This window comes from Solanum verrucosum, unplaced genomic scaffold, assembly GCF_900185275.1.
Source record: "Solanum verrucosum unplaced genomic scaffold, falcon-dt-bn FXZP01000073.1, whole genome shotgun sequence".
Classification (NCBI taxonomy): domain Eukaryota; kingdom Viridiplantae; phylum Streptophyta; class Magnoliopsida; order Solanales; family Solanaceae; genus Solanum; species Solanum verrucosum.
The window spans coordinates 1294078-1311556 of NW_026020298.1; the positions used below are offsets into that span (position 1 = coordinate 1294078).

The 17479-nt window shown below is 34.6% G+C and overlaps 1 protein-coding gene across 3 annotated transcripts in view; it reads left to right on the top strand.

The window, feature by feature from the left end:
- Positions 1-17040, top strand: part of LOC125834754 (pentatricopeptide repeat-containing protein At1g10910, chloroplastic) — a 30803-nt gene extending 13763 nt beyond the window's left edge. For 2 of the 3 annotated variants that reach the window (XM_049513902.1, XM_049513904.1), the window contains 5 exons: positions 3776-3875; positions 8020-8342; positions 9401-9577; positions 9665-9793; positions 16364-17040. In XM_049513902.1, coding sequence (XP_049369859.1) covers positions 3776-3875; positions 8020-8342; positions 9401-9577; positions 9665-9793; positions 16364-16594 — 960 coding nt within the window. In that variant the 3' untranslated portion in view covers positions 16595-17040. The remainder of the gene's footprint in view (positions 1-3775; positions 3876-8019; positions 8343-9400; positions 9578-9664; positions 9794-16363) is intronic. The other variant, XM_049513903.1, reaches the window with a different exon arrangement.
- Positions 17041-17479: the final 439 nt, after the last annotated feature.

Below are 17479 nucleotides of genomic sequence, written 5' to 3' on the forward strand. Positions count from 1 at the left end.
TTGTATTGTGACAACAAAGCTGCAATCAGTATAACTCATAATCTGTTCAATGTAACCGAAAGAATCAATAGATTCTTGCATTGTGCTCAATGGTGGGGGGGGGGGGGATTTACACACATCAAGCAAGAAGTTTAGCCATTGATCACAATCCCATCATGCTAACTTGTGGCAATTGGGAATGGAAGAAATCATACTTCAAATTTGAATCTTGGTGGCTAGAAGTGGAAGGTTTTAAAGAGAAGGTAAAGGAGTGGTGGTGTTCTTTCGTTGTGGAAGGTAGAGCAGGTTACATTTTAGCTGAGAAGCTAAAAATGTTGAAACTAAAATTGAAAGAGTGGAGCAAGAATAATAGAGGCAATTGGAAGCAGAGAAAAGATGACATCCTCAACCAAATTGCAAAATGGGAGAGTATTTAGGAACAAAGACCCTTGATTGATGATGAAATTTTACAAAAGGCCAACTTGGGGTATGGATTTGAAGTACTAGCAGGATAGGAGGAGATTGCATGGAGACAAAGATCTAGGATACAATGGTTGAAGCAGGGAGACAAAAACACCAATTTTTTCCACTGAATTGCAACTTCCCATAAGAGATGCAATTTTATGGAAAAGTTAGAGGTTGATGGGAACACTTTTAGGGACCCAACTTTAATCAAAGAAGCTGTCTAGGAGTTCTATAGGAAACTATATGAAGAACCAGAACCTTGGAGACCTGATCTGATATTACAAGAAGTGTCTATGATCACTGAAGAGGAGCAAGTATGGCTACAAATAACTTTTGAGGAGGAGGACATACTGGATTGCATCAAATTATGTGCCAAAGAGAGCGATGACTTTCCAATGATATTTTTTCAAACCTTTTGGGATGTGTTGAAGGCAGATATAATAGGGACTTTGGCACGGTTACATTCCAATCAGAATTTTGAGAAGAGTTTTAATGCAAATTTTATTGCATTAATACCTAAAAAGATTGGAGCCTCAAATCTCAAAGACTTCAGACCAATTAGTTTGGTTGGGGGAGTGTACAAGATAATGGCTAAGCTACTTTCAGAAAGGCTAAAGAAGGTGGTGGATAAACTGGTCAACAAGATTCAAATGGCTTTTGTAAAAGGAAGACAGATAATGGATGCTGCATTGATAGCTAGTGAGTGCATAAACTCAAGGATGAAAGATGGAAATGCAGGCATACTTGGTAAGCTGGACATTCAGAAAGTCTATGACCCTGTTAACTAGTCTTTCTTACTAAACATTATGAGGCAGATGGGCTTTGGAGTCAAATGTCTGAAGTGGATAGAAGTATGTATAAAGACAGTTAGATTTTCTGGACTTGCCAATAGAGAGCCAGTGGGTTCTTTTAAAGCTGAAAGAGAGTTGAGACAAGGGGATCCTCTTTCCCTCTTTTTGTTTATATTAGCAATGGAAAGTTTTGACAGCTTGATGAGGATAGCCACACAAAGCAGATGGTTAAGGGGCTTCCAAATAGGAGACAAAAATGGGGGTGGAAAAGAAATTAGTCATCTGTTGTATGCAGATGATACCTTAATTTTTTGTGACCCTAAGATTGAACAATTGAGATGCATCAGACTGATTTTAGTTCTTTTTGAGCCGTCGCAGACGGCCTAAGGGTCAATTGGGCAAAAAGTAGCTTGATCCCCATCAAAGAAATTCCTCATATTCAGATTTTGGCAAGTATACTAGGGTGTAGAGTAGAGGGACTGCCTACCACTTATTTGGGAATGCCACTACGTAGCAGACACAAAGCTTTGGAAATTTGGGATGGAATCATTGAAAAGATAGAAAAGAAGTTAGCAAGATGGAAAGCTCGATACCTCTCCCTAGGAGGTAGAGTCATACTGATAAATTCAGTACTGGATTCAATTCCCACATGTGTAATGTCTCTGTTCCCGATTCCCCCTAAGGTGGTTAAGAAATTGGATAAACTTAGAAGAAACTTCCTTTGGAAAAGAGGCAAAGAAGAAAAGGGCTACTATCTAGTGAATTGGAATACAATGATGCGTAACAAATCAAGTGGAGGTCTTGACATCAGAAACTTGAAAGTGCAAAATGAAAGTCTCCTAAGGAAATGGCTGTGTAGATATATCAATGAGGAGAGGACCCTCTGGAAGGAAGTGATAGTGGCAAAATATGGTGAGCTTAATCCATGGGTTTCAGACTGTTTCAATGCCATATGGTTGGGGAGTGAGGAGGTCCATCAGAGTTCTGTGGGACTCAATGGGAGAAGAACTGACTCTAAAGGTGGGGGAATGGCATCAAAGTTAGTTCTGGAAAGGTGTTTGGATCAGTCAAAGCTCTCTGAGAGAAGTATTTCCAGATTTATACTCGATATGCAATAACCCTAAAGCCAAAATCAGTGATTGCTGGACAGCACAAGGGTGGGATCTTTCCTTTAGGAGGGTTATTGAATGATTGGGAAGTAGACAGAGTAGCATCCTACTGGAAATGTTGGATGAAGTCTAATTCTGCAAATGTTCCTGAGAGTCACCTGGAACCACACCAAAGAGGGTGTTTACACAATTACCAGTGCCTACAAGAGAAGGGTGCAAGAATTGAGAGACGGTAGACGATATCACTGGAATAGCATATGGAAAGGATTGATCCCTGCCAAGGTAAAATGCTTCACTTGGATAGTTATTAGGAGAGCATGTCTCACTCAAAAAGTGTTGCAGAAGAAATGAAGGCCACTAGTTCCCAGGTGTACTTTGTGTAACTTGACAGGAGAAACAAACAATCATCTATTCTTACATTGCAAGTACACCTCTCAACTATGGGAACTCTTCCTAAACATTTCTGGCCAAAGCTGGTCCATGCCAGAACATACTTCTGACCTCCTAAGCTGCTGGATTAGAAGAGGGGCAGCAAAACTCAAAAAAAATGGTGGAAACTGATTCCTTCATGTATTTGGTGGTCAGTCTGGAGAGAAAGGAATGGTAGATGTTTTGAAGATAAATCCAATTCCATTCACAAAGTCAAATGGAATTGTTTAGTATCTTTACTTTTTTGGTGTAAACAATTATGTATAGATGATGAAGATCAAATCATAGAACTGATAGGAAGCTTGTAAATTTTGTTTTGGTCATGGTTGTAACACTTTTTGATGATGGCCAACATTTCCTTAATGCTGAAGAATACTACTTATCAATTGTAAAAAAAAAAAAGAATCGAACAAAACATATTGAATTGACTATCAATTCATCAAAGAAAAAGTTACTAGTGGCATCTTGAATTCGCTTTATGTTCCATCAGAAAAACAGTTAGCGCATGTTCTTACAAAACATCATCAACAGAAGGACCTAATTATACTTTGGTTTGCAAGTTGTGAGATATCCTTGCAAGTTGTGTTAATTAATTAGCATGATTTTAGGAGACTTCATTTTTCCTTCCCTAAGCATAATTATAGGAATATAATTGATTTGTCTTTCCTTAATCAGTTAGGATTTACTTGTATTGATATCTCTTCTCATGGGATGTAAAGTGGTACTGAAATACAAAGAAATCTTTTCGTCCTTCTCAAATTCTACACCTAAAACCAGAATAGTCCTTGGTTTTATTTTCCCAAAGTAATGGCACTATAATTGTTTTCCTGATTTTTTCCCCTACTTTATGGCTCCTAATGTTGAGAAAGTGCTTCTGATTTTTGTCATCGATCTACTGAAATAAGTATACCTGAAGTTATTCGCTTACAGATTGTTTGCTCTTATTTTAATACATATTGTACTTTTGAGTGTTCCGTGGCTTACAAAATATGCTACTTACAGCTGCCATTTTGTCTTCTAATGGATGGCCTGGCAAAGTCTGGACATCTTCTTGAAGCAAAATCAGTATTTGATGAGATGATGGAAAAACAGGTGAAAACTGGTATGTATCTTACATACCATGGATGGGCTATTGCCCATTCTTAAATTTCTAATAGAGAATGTTGGAGTTCACTATGAGAGGCTGTAGTGAAATCAATGAATATGTTTTCTTGAGCTCTTCAATGTTCTTAGTTCAGATTGGAATATATTTGGTGCCTTTCGCTTCATGTGTATGTTCAGTCAAAATATACTTGAGCTGGTTTGAGCTTATTATTTGCATACTCCTTGATATGTTGAAGCTGGTAAAATTACTTAGTAATATTTATGTGCTGATTGTCTATCCTCTCAAATAATGGGCATTGAGTATTGCTTCTTCTTCTTAATTTTCCTTCACTTTCAATTTGGTATTTCCAAGGGATGGTTGTAACCTCAGATTACCAACTCAATGGGTTCTTCCTTTCCGTGTGCACTATCATTGGCTTGCCTTATTATATTTAAGGGGTTCCTGTGACTAAGTTGCAATTTGCACCCCTAAGTATGCACTCTTTTGTGACTTACACTGTTAGAATAGGAATAGGAACCAGAATAATATATACAATCCTACTTAGAATAGGAATAAGAATAAAAATAGAAATAGTATATAGAAAGGATAAGGCATAAGTACCCCCTTAGACTATGACCGAAATCTCAAAGATACACCTTAACTAATCGAAGGTCCTATTACCTCCCTAAACTCATTTTTTGTGTAATTTTGTACACCTTTTGGCTTACGTGGCACACTCCGTGACTCCACTTAAGTGAGGCGCGTGGGAGATGTTTGGAGGCCACATAGGCCAAAAAGGTGTACAAAATTACAAAATAAATAAATTCAGGGGGGTAATAGGACCTTAGTTTAGTTAAGGTGTGTCTCTGGATTTCGGTCATAGTCTAGGGGGTACTAATGCCTTATCCTTATCTAGAATCCTACTTAGAAAAATGATTGTATTGTACTATTCTAGTTGGGAAAGGAGTCTAATGTAGTGTCTATAAATAGGGTTTCAATGTAATAAGTAGATACACTATTCAATAATATTCTTTTTCAATATTTCTCACACGTATCAGAGCTTATGGTTCAATAGTCCAATGATTGAATGAGGTTGAAAACATGTTCAATACGGTTTCAAATCAATTTGCAACAAATTTGATGATAATGAAGATTTTTTTCATCCAACTACATGTGCAGAAGTTTTAAACCATATTTTCAACAATCCTGTTGCTGCAATTTTAAAAATAAAATATTTTAAACCTTAATTTTTAAACATGACAAGCATCAATGATGAAGACTATGAGATATTATGCATGTAAAGAAGACAAATCAAATTTTGTCAAGAAAATCCAGCCAAAAGAGGAAATTTGTTAGGGCTTTGCTTTGATTTTCTTATCATATTTGAGTTTTACGTTTTCCTTGAAGAAAAGTCAAGCATTACCATAATTGCTTTTACTTTTTTGAAAGAAAAATATAATTCTCTTCCATATTTGGTTATTTTTTCCTTAGGGAAAATAATTGATACTCTATAAATTGAAGACCCCTCTTCTCATACTAAGAACACAATAACATCACAATGTAGACGTTTAAGAGTTTTGTTTATGGAGAGATTTTCTCTCTACAGTTTGTATGTTTTTTATTAGTTTTCAAATAGTAGGCCAGTTGGTCAAATCATATAATAATATTATGTTTCTTGTAGTATAGTTTTATGTGTCATTTGATTTTTCACCGACATGATTTGCAATTGTAAGTCTCCGCATGAGGTCCTGATTATTTTCAAACCCAACAAATGGTATTAGAGCCTCTATAATCTTGGTAAATTATTACCCATATTTGCTGCCCGTCTGGCCAATGATTATGTTAACAAAAGTAGGGCCAATGTTTTATGCATGAACCCCATATTCAGGAGAAGAAAACTTGGTCAGACAGGTCATCGTGCATCAATTTTCGGTGACTTTCTAGGATTGTTTTGTGTCAACCCCATATTTTCCAGTGTTTGTGTAGTGCGGTGCCATACTTCCCGTGAATACTTTTGTATATCTAATTTGTGTGGCACCGTGCCATCCTTCAAGTGACTACTTTTTCATATCTAATTTGTATAGCACCGTGCCATCCTCTCGGTGACTACTTTTTCACATCTAATTTGTGTAGCACCGTGCCATCCTTCGGGTCTCATATCTAATTTGTGTAGCACCGTGCCATCCTTCGGGCATATCTAATTTGTGTAGCACCGTGCCATCCTTCTGGTGACTACTTTCTCATATTTGATTCTTTTCGGTGACTACTTTCTTATTTGTGTAGGGTCGTGCCATCATTCCGACCCTACCCATATAATTTCTCCTTTTCAATAGGGTCATGCTGTCAATTCGACCCTACCCATATAATTTCTATTTTCTAGTAGGATCATGCCATCATGCCGACTCTACCCATATAATTATATTTCTGAAATTGTAATCACTTTCAGGCTTCAAATCTAATAATCTGGCGCATGAGCAAGTTCCGACCAATTTTACGATGACTTTTACATTAAGAATGTTTTTCTCCACGATGATCTCGGGGAAGTCTAAATGGAACAACCACCTGGTTTTGTTGCTTAGGTGGAGTCTAGTAGCCTTGTATGATGATTGAGCAAGTCATTTTATGGTTTGAAATAGTCTTCTCAAGTTTGGATTGGGAAGTCCAACACTGTAATTTAGGAATTTATCATCCGTGTTTTATCAACATTATGCATCAAATCCAATATTTCATGAGAAGACTAAGCACATTGAGGTTGCCAGTCAATTTTGTGAAGTCAAGTGATCAAGTTGCAAATATCTCACCAAGCCTCTCATTGGTCCTCGTATTAATTACCTTTGTAACAAGCTAGGTACATATGGCTTGTATGCACCAACTTGAGGGGGGAGTATTAGAATAGGAATATGAACAAGAATATTATATACAATCCTACTTAGAATAGGAATAGGAACAAGAATAATCCATACAATCCTACTTAGGATAAGAATAAAAATGGAAATAGTATATAGCATCCTATTTAGAAAAGGATTGTATAGTAGTGTCCTAGTTGGAAAAGGAGGCTAATATAGTGTCTGTAATAGGATGTCAATGTAATAATTTAGATACACAATTCAATAATATTCTTTTTCAATATTTCTCACATACACCTTATCCTATTTAATTAATGATTTGCATTCTAATCATTAGTTCCTTGCAAAACCTTGAAAGATACATTTCTCAATTATTTATGATGAAAAAAATTAGGAAAGTATAATAAGATCATGTAAAACATAATTAAACTTAAAAACAAAAGCCACACTGAATAGCAGATAAAATAACATTGAATAATAGATCATGCTCATACTTATCCGGTCAAAGACACAATCCACATGACTCCATTTATAGCATTACTCCACTCCAAGTAACTTTTGTGTAGTCTCTTCTCATCCCTCAAGATACTCAAGATTCTTTAGACCTTTAAGAGAGATGAAGAGATGAAATTAGTCAAATGACACAGTGCAACTATCGATTTCTTAGTTTACGGTCATACTGATACAAGATATGATTTATGCTCTCATTTGGCTCTTTCAAATTTATTTTTTATCAAAAATTATAGAAAATTAATCTTACTCTCTAGCTTATCCAGAGTTCCAAGTTTATGGTATTGAGTTAGCTCCCAGAACTATCATCTCTATCTACATCTCTTTGCTTGAGAAAGTACTTAAAACCTTGTCTTCCTTGAAATAACTAGGAATACTTCAAGAAGCCATGTCTTCATTGAATTATCTAGGAATACTTCAAGATTTTCTGGGTTCTCACTTTTTTTAATTGGTTGTTGCGGTTTACTCGTCTGTCTTTGTAGTACATACATAAAAGTTGATGGTTTTAATCATGAACCTGTGAATAATGGGGAAGGAGAAGTCAACAATATTAGTTGTGTATTTTTCTATTTTACCCTCATAAGTAATTGAAGAAACCGGATCTTTTAGGGTTTTGCAAGGATTTTAGGATATTAAGGTGCAAGTCAATTAAAGAAATAGTATAAGGTGTAAATAACAAAAGAGTGCATATTAGGGGTGCAAATTGCAAATTATTCGGCTCCTGCATATGGCTTAGAGTTTTATGCTCTGTGTTATTTTACTTGTAATTTATATTAATTTGATTTGTCCTTTTGGTTATAAATTAGCAGATGGCTACTCCTATAGCATTATGATTTCTGCATTCTGTCGCAGTGGGCTTCTCGAAGATGCAAAGAAATTGGCTTCTGAATTTGAAGAAAAATATGACAAATATGATATAGTTATTTTGAATGCGATGCTCTCTGCCTATTGCAGAGCAGGAAAAATAGAGAATGTAATGAGCATGATGAAGAAGATGGATGACTCTGCAATTAGTCCTGATTGGAATACTTTTAACATTCTGATAAGATATTTCTGCAAGGAGAAGCTATATTTGCTTGCCTATCGTACCATGGAGGACATGCATAGTAAAGGTCACCAACCAGAGGAGGTAGGCAAAAGTTAAAAACTCACTATTTTTTTGATCAATAAAAGACATAAAAGTGGCACTTGTAGCTGGGTTAACCATTATTGGTCTTCTGTGTGCGGTTTAACTACTTTTTGTTACCTGGGTTTTGTGCCCAGTATTTAAGAAACTAATGTGTTCAACTCGGATGCTTGCTTGTGTTGGTTGATATGAGTCAAAAGTGAACATATATGGGGTTGCTCAATGAGACATCGAATCATAGAATGGAACTAAACTGCAGTGGATCAGGTTAGGTAACCATCAAGCAGACATAATAGTTCCGCCGTAGTATTTTATAGTGGCTTGAATTGGAATAAATTTGATTATGCACTCTGCAGAGAATACATGGCATCAAAAGTTCTTTCTTCTTTTATGGTTGATGTGAGTCAAACGTGAACACATATGGGAGTTGCTCAATGAGACATCTTATTAAAATTTAACTAAATTGCAGTGCATCAGGATTATGTCAACCATCAAGCAGAAGAAAATAGGTGTGTCGGAGTAACTTTTAGTGGCTTGAATTGGAATAGATTTGGTTATGCACTCCACAGAGAATACATGGAATCAGAAGTGTTTTTTTTTAAAAATAAAATAGCAAGAGTCTCAAAGTCCTCTATTTTGGTGACCCAGAATTACTAACGTTCAGCTTTTTAGTTAATTTGTTAGGTGCCAGGCTTTATTTTGCACTAATGCACAACTAACATAAAATTGCTGGATAACTGGTAGAAGGATTTGCCTTTTTTTTTTTTTTTTTTTTTTTGCTTTTGAACAGAATAATTGAGTTCCTATTTCTCTTTTTCGTATTCCTTCTTCTACCTTAGAAAAACTAAAATTTCAGGTCGCTCTGCTCTTTATCTTCTCGACCCCATTTGTGCTATAAGTTTACTTTAACTTTTTCACGGCATTGTTGAACCTATGATGCTTGCAAAATTTGCATGGGGTACTAGTTGTTACACTATACATTGCTAAGTATATTGAAAAATATGATCTAAATGTTGTCCCTTGTTCTCACACTTTCTTTGTCCAACTTCTTCCTTTTTCAGGGACTTTGTTCCTCTTTAATTTATCATCTTGGTAAGACAGGTGCACATTCAGAAGCATTTTCTGTATACAACATGTTGAGATATAGCAAAAGAACCATATCCAACGCCCTTCATGAGAATATTTTGCACATTTTGATTGCTGGGCGGCTCCTCAAAGATGCTTATGTGGTAGTCAAGGTACTCCATACCTTTATTTTCTTGCAATTTTCATCTGTATTTGCTGTTTCTTATGAACAATCATAATCTAATGAACTAGGTATACAGGACAATGCAGGATTCATCTCTCCGCCGGCTATCAAAAAATTTTCTGTCAACTTCATGAGATCTGGCAACGTAAACTTAATCAATGATGTGATGAACGCCATGCAGAGCTCTGGCCACAAGATTGATCAGGTAATAATTAGTTTCAATTCTCCTCTATGATTATGTACTAGATATCGCCATCATTTAAAGTATCAGGGAACATGGACTTAATTAATGATAAGATGAGAAGGTACTCCCAACTTTTCTGGAGCAACCGACAAGATTGATTAATTCTAAATCTGTTTTTGACTCAGTATGCCAATTGATATTATTGTACTAGGTTTATTTTTTGTTCTGCACTCGTTTGTGTCATTCTAATATGAATCACGGAACATATCTTAGTTGACAATACCTAAGCTCGTTGGGATAAGAAGGTTGCATATGTCTTCTGTTGACAATCATGGGAGAAGGACGAAGGTCACCTCACTTTATTACTGGAAGTGTAGAAACTGAGATAACATAACCAAATAAAGATGAAATCAATTTTATGTTGAAATGATAATAGGACGTATTCAAGAAATATGTCGATAGGCCATTAGTATTGGAGAATGCAGTTTTGCTATATGTGGGAAAATAGTTATAACCTGAGGAGCATGCATAAACGTGTCTTTACACGGGAAGTTAAAAAATTAGGTTGAACAACACAAACATGGCAAATTTATATTCGATCTATTTACTTCATCTACCATAAAATATTAATAACCATTCTCTTATTTAATAAGTGGGAGTTGGAAAGGAAGCACACACGAGACCGTCAACATGTGTGCTTCCGGGGATTAAGATTGAATTAAGGGGTACTTTAGTCATTTAGGGCCTCCTACTTTAGACTTCATGTTTTAATTATGTTATACCAATTGCTCTGCCGTGTGAACATTTCCTTTTGCAGACAAAAAGTACTCCATCATATGTTAGTATGTCTTTACACATGTGGGCCCCGCTTAAAGTTAGCAATGCAACATATTTTTTTAAAAATGCTTCTGTTAGTTTCACAAAGAGAACCTTTGATTTTCTCTTTCAAGGAAATTGTATTTTTGTTTAATTATTATCATATGGTATAATTTAATATAATATATAATGTAAAATTCCATAGATACTTGGGGTAAATGTTAAAAATTAAATTTTTTGCATGTACTTTGAATCTAACTTTTAAAAATTATAGAACTATAATATTATGAATATTGTAATTATTTGTGTTCTTTTATCTCAATTTGTATGACATCGTTTTTTTAGACATAAGTTTAAGAAAAAAAAAACACTTGAAACATTTTACTTTAAAAAATTCACATATATTTATATGCTATAAATCATCTCATTAAGAATAAAATGATAACTTTAAAGTTAAAATTATTGTACATAGCAAGAGAAACTATTCTTAGGGTGAAAAATAAATATTTCTTGTCTTGAAATAAAAGTACTTTGAGTTCATTAATATTTATTTGTTTTATCTATCAATTTGATTCAATATACCATTGAATAATCTATTTTGTTTCAATTTATCATAATATACATTTTATTAAAAAAAAGGAAACTAATGAATTAAATTTGTAATTCACACTTATTGATGAAAATACAAATTTAAAGTGAGACTTATTTTTTCACTGTATTTATGTTAGGTAGTTAAATAAGAAGGTAACAAGGAAAAAGTTAGTAAAGTTAAAAAGAATAAGAGAATAATAAATGGCAAAAAATAAAAATAAAATATATTCAAAAAGTAAAGAAGGGATAATAATAATAATAATAATTATATAACTAAGCAAGGATTATTAAGGGAAAAAAAAATACATATGTTTAAAAAATTAGAGTTTAAAATATAAAAAAATGAAAAATATAATTGCAAATGAAGAACAATAATTGATATATCGATAAATATTTCAAATGTTAAATGTTAATTTCAATTAGTCTAAAATAAAATTATTAAACATAAATTGTTGGGCCCGTGCGAAGCACGGGCATAATGTCTCGTCTAACATAAGGCAGAGATGATTAAAATATAAATAACTATCAAACATATACCAAATCTCTATAATGATTATGACAATATCTAAAATAGAACCAACAATTGGCGTAGCTAGGAATTTAGTTCAGGCTGTTCAATCTTTGAAGAAGTAAATAAAGTATTTATAATGAATGGGTGCACCAAAAAACTGTTAAATCAGATTGTGATATTTAACAAAATCATAGATACTTGTAATAGAACTAACAATTGTATAAATCAAAACTAACATAAAGAAATTTTACAAGTGGAAATATAGTTTAGATACATTTGTGGTAGAGGTAACACTTGTATAAATCAATACTATAGTAAAAAGTTTAATAAAGAAATCTCACAAGTGAAAATACCATTGAAACATATTATTACAATTGAACCTGTCAAAGATTTTTCTTTTATTGCTTAGTCTAGCTTTATGGAAGCTTTTACAATTTATGGACTGGTTGTAGCATTAGCACTTTTATCAGCAAATCATTTTTTTTTTAATCTTAGCTTAGAAACATGAAAAATAAATACATTTTTGAAATGTTAATATAGTATTACTCTAAGGTATTATCTATATTTTAATTAAAAAAAGGAAATGTCAAAGAGGTTTGGTTGATTTTTCATTTTTTTATTTCAAAAAAGGATTTGTTTATTTCTTACTTAGCTGTTTATCCTTTGTTCATTTTATAATTAAAAAACAAAAATTAAAAAAAAATGCCAAAAGTGGATGCTAACAGAAAGCTAAATGCAATAAATGTAAGTTCTCATGTAACACATACCGAAAAGTTCACACAAATTGATCCAACCTACTTTTCCGTTAAAAGTAAGGGTAAATTTTGGCATTACAGATTCGAAATTGCGACTTTCCGGACCTTTTGAACACCTTTTGCCACTGGGACAGATCTCATAATGTGTCAAGGGTGTTCAAATTACAAAATATAATCAATATTTTACAATATTTAACCTATATACTTGGTAACCAACAACGATCATGTGAAGTGAGTACATAAAGTTACTCAGTAAGTCTCTTCGACTCCCTCCAAAAGGTGGGACAAGTATTTGAGAAAACATGCATGCAATATCTCAAAATCATATATCATAATATATTTCTTTTATAATGAAGTTGTATTCATACTTGACTAGCATTCATCATGTCATATCTACATAGACTCAGATTTGGCGTGCCATTATAAGTTCACTTGAAATCATCTTTTGAAAATCATAGCTTTCCTCACAGGCCTTTAACATAACCATTTCCTTGCAGAGGTGTATTCATGGTTTCTAAATGATGGGTGCACCATTACGAAAAGGTGGATCTAATAAATAAATGTGATCGATTTGACCTTTAGGTTCTTATCACTGAAAAACGTAAAATATTAAAATTATAGGTTGAAAATTAGTTCTTATCTATTCAAATAGTAATTTTTTATATTTATACATATATATTAATTAAAACGCCAAATAACCACTTAAAGAGGTGTTAGCCAATTTTAGAAAGAAAAATAAAACAAGATAGATATAAGATTCAAATTTCTAACCTCACTTAGAGAGGTGCACCATTCATCATCGCATTACATGATACTTCGAGTGTGGGTTCACAAATATATATTTATATATTTTTAAGAAAATATAACACTACTATATATGATCTTGAGAGGTGAGCATGGACTCACGTGAACCCGGTGGGCCCCCTTTGCATACGCCCCTGTTTCCTTGTAGAGTTGTCATATTAAAATTTCAAATACATATATGTAGTCCACACATATATGTAGTCCCAATCACATTTCCAACATCATACTCAACCACCAGCACATGATATGTGTTGATTGATATTGATTTCCTGGCATAATTATAGGAGTGAATTGCTAGAGATTGATTGTAGATTGATATAGTATTAATTGTAATCCAACATGTAATATTTTCTCTCCTTATTTAGTTGTAGGACTTATTGTATAACTGCCCATTCTCATGGGATGTAAAACTATCCATAAATACAAGAAGAATCTCTCTGCTTCTTGAAATCTTCATGGTATCAGAGCCATAGTTGCCTTTTTGAGGTGAGTTTTCTCCCTCACAGCACCAAGGTTCCATTATATTTTATAAAAGAGGTTGAGTTTTCTCTTTCTCTGTGGCTGTCCTCAACAAAAACTTCTTCCGGTCAGTTCTTTTTCAAAATTTTTGTTTTTCCATTGGGGTCGCTGGAACATTCCAAGCATATCCCTCCCAGGATTGATTTTTAGCTTTCCGATGTTGCAGCTAGCTTTCCAGCCCAATCTACAGTTTTCCGACAAATGTTTCCGGAATTCTTTTTCCAGATCCCGGGTCGCATGCTTGTTGTGAAAACATCCCTACCAATTTAATTTCTTTTTATCACCATAATTAGGGACGTGGCAACTACCTGTCCAACTACTTCTCCCCGAATATGTTCCAGATCTCGAGTCATAGGCTATTCCAACCCTTCCTGGCTCCTGCCCATTATCCGGTGAGTTTTTCTGATGAGATCAGGTAGATTCTATCCTTGGAATGTTATTTCTGTATTTTTGGATATTCCTATTCTGACACTAAGGATTATTACTTGTTCAAACTATGGGTGATACATAAACAGAAAATAATTCTGTCTCAAATTAGTGCTGTAAAATTAGATTGTGCTGCTACATATCTTTCTTGGTCAAGATCTTGTCCCCTTTTTTTTTTATTAAATCTAGGAAATTGATTGGGTATATCACTGGATAAAAGAAAGCACCTGCTGTGACAAAGTTTAGGTATGACAGATTCTAGGTATGGTCAATGGGATTCTGATAATTCCCTTTTGATGACATGACTTCTGAATCGCACCCTTGGATATCTAACAATATCTATTGCTTGATACTACTGAAAAGATCTGGAAGTCAACCTAGCGCACTTACTCTCGCATGAAAAATAATGCCTAGATCTTTGATATTCGAAACGAAGTCCATGCCACTGGATTAGGTGAGTTGATTATAACCGATTATTATTCCGAGCTAAGTGAGTAATGGAAGGAAATTGATTACTATCAAAATTTGCAAGCAACTGGTTGAAAAGGAAAAAGTCTATGATTTTCTGGCCGGCTTGAACCAAGAGTATGATCGGATCAGGGTTCAAGTACTTGGCCAGATTTCTTTTCCTTGTCTTGAGAATGCATATTGTTATGTTTAATCGGAAAAGATCCGATGAGGGGTCATGTTTTATTTTGCACCAACTGAGAAGTCTGCATTCGTTGCGTCTCATGAGCAACCAAAGGCTATCATTTCTTCTGATAAAGATAACTTACATTGTGATTTTTGTGGTAGCTCAAAGCATACAAGAGAGACATGCTGGAAATTACATGTTAGACCAACTAGAGGTCGTAGTGCAAAGCATGTAGTTCCATCAAAGGATTAGGCCGATATTGCAGAAAATGTGGAGACATCCAGAGATACTACTATACTACTTCTGGAGAGACTTTGTCACCAGATGAAGTTCAACATCTTCATGGTCTTTTGAACAAACTTGACTCTTCCAAGGGTGCTAGTTGCCTAGTTCCAAGTATGTGCAGTCAAGTATTGCTTTTAATGCTAAGCTTAATTCTTGGATGATTGATTTTGGTGCGAATAGACACATGACAGGCTCTTCTAAAGGTTTTCAAAACTACTCTCCTAGTTTCAAAAGGGACTTATGTCAAAATAGCCAATGACATATCATCCATTCTTCGTGTACCTGGCCTTGAACTGGCCAAAAAGCTTTCTATTCGAACAGAATTCAACAATTGCATAAACTTTGGTCTCGATTGATTATACTTTTGGTTAATTGGGTAGGTGTCAGTAGCAACAGACTTCCTTATAGCTACAGGCTTTCCATACTGCCAAGGAAGGAATATTAAAAGGATCTACTTAACTAGCAAATGAGCATTTCATACTTTCCCACACTACTTCCAAGTCCAATAGAGGCCTTTCCAGTAAAAGGAGGTCAGAAAGGTGATGATACAACATTGGCATTCTCAGCGAATTCATCAGATGCCTTGCCTTCTGTTCGTTTACAGCCTTGAGTTTCCCGTTAACCTGTTATCTGTTAGCTCCATTACCAGAGAAAAAGTTGTACTCACGAGGAATGCACCTAGAAGTCCAAGATCCCTTCTATTTACCATGCATTTACCAAAAGCATATTGAGGGGATACCGTTTTAGCAACTGCTTATCTTATCAATAACATGCCTCTTTAAACTCTTGATTTTTAGGGTCCTCGGGAAGCTTTATAATGAATATTTTGTTCCTTCAAAGGTAAATGAGGGTGTTTGCTTTGTTCACACTAGAAACTCAAATTATACCCAAATTCTCTAGCTTTCTTGTATTTTGTTTTTGATATTTTTTGGGGAACTCAAAACCCATCAAGCTATTTTACTAATGGGTGCTCGCGAATACATTACATCCATTTTTCCTTATTTTCTATATACATGCACAATATTTCCGTCGGGGTCAATGGGTGCTCGCGCACCCATCATGCTATATGTGGGTTCGCCCCTGACTGTGGTACCTGTTTGTCAGACATCTATGTGACTTACAGAATTTGCCCTTTTTTTAGCTGTTGTTGAATTCGAGGCAATCATAAGTTTGACATTAGCTTTAAATCTAATGTAGGACCGTACCTTGTCAGATATTAAATCACCTGTCTCTTGAAACACTCTTCTCAGGAATTATTTGATTTGGCTATAGCACGCTACATTGCAAAACCAGAAAAGAAGGAATTACTTCTCTGGTTACTGAAGTGGATGCCTGGTAAAGGTTATGCTATTGATTCATCAACTAGAAATTTGATTCTGAAGAACTCTCACTTGTTTGGCCATCAACTTATTGCTGAGTCATTGTCCAAGCACCTTGTGATGTCAAAAAAGGCGAAACTTAAGAAGGAAAATGCAAGATAACTGAAGCTATATGGTGAAGTTGGACATTAGTTTGCTGTATAGAGAAGTTTGATATGTTGCAGGTCTTAAGCTGATAATTTTGTTGCTGAGGCAGCTCTATTTTCGGAAGCAATTTCCACCACTCTCAAGCTTAATGTTAACTGCAGCAATGCATTTAACAACTTGAAACAGATTTCTGAGGGTGTCACATGAAGCATGCCAATAACCAGCAACTCCATTCATGTTATAGGATAAACGTTCAATTTTCTTATCGTATTTAATTGAGCTTCGACATTCTCAGTGCCTTGTGTAGAGCCATTCCTGATTGTCACAGACAAGTTTGGAAATATCAGTTGCATTATTGCATACCTTATACGTCTTCAAAGGCACAAACTTTCAGCAAAAGGTATTTCCTTGCAATGTATTTGTTCCTAGATCTCGAGTATAAGTGTTAATCCTTTTTCAAAATAGTATAGCAGTCTTGCCTATGCATATTACCATTTATGTCTTTTTTTTTAGCAAAGGAATATTACATAAGCATGCCCTTTAACTTGTTCTTAGTTGACATCTATGAAACTATGACCTTAAACTTTGGGTGTGGATAACTAAGACTTAAACTTGTATAAAATTGATCAAGTTGACACGCGTGTCCTACTTAGTAATTTGCATGAGACATACTCGAACTGATTAATGCATGTCACATAAGATACATGTATCTACCTATTCAACTTTATATAAGTTTAAGTATCTATTTATGCACAATCAAAATTGGAAGGATATAGATGTGTAACGACCCGTTAGACCGTTTTGAGTGTTAAAACTGTTTGGTCTCTTCCCTTAAAATCTAAATGAAAATTTTGAACTATTAGTGTATCTACAGTCATTTGATTAGTGGGTAAATTTTAA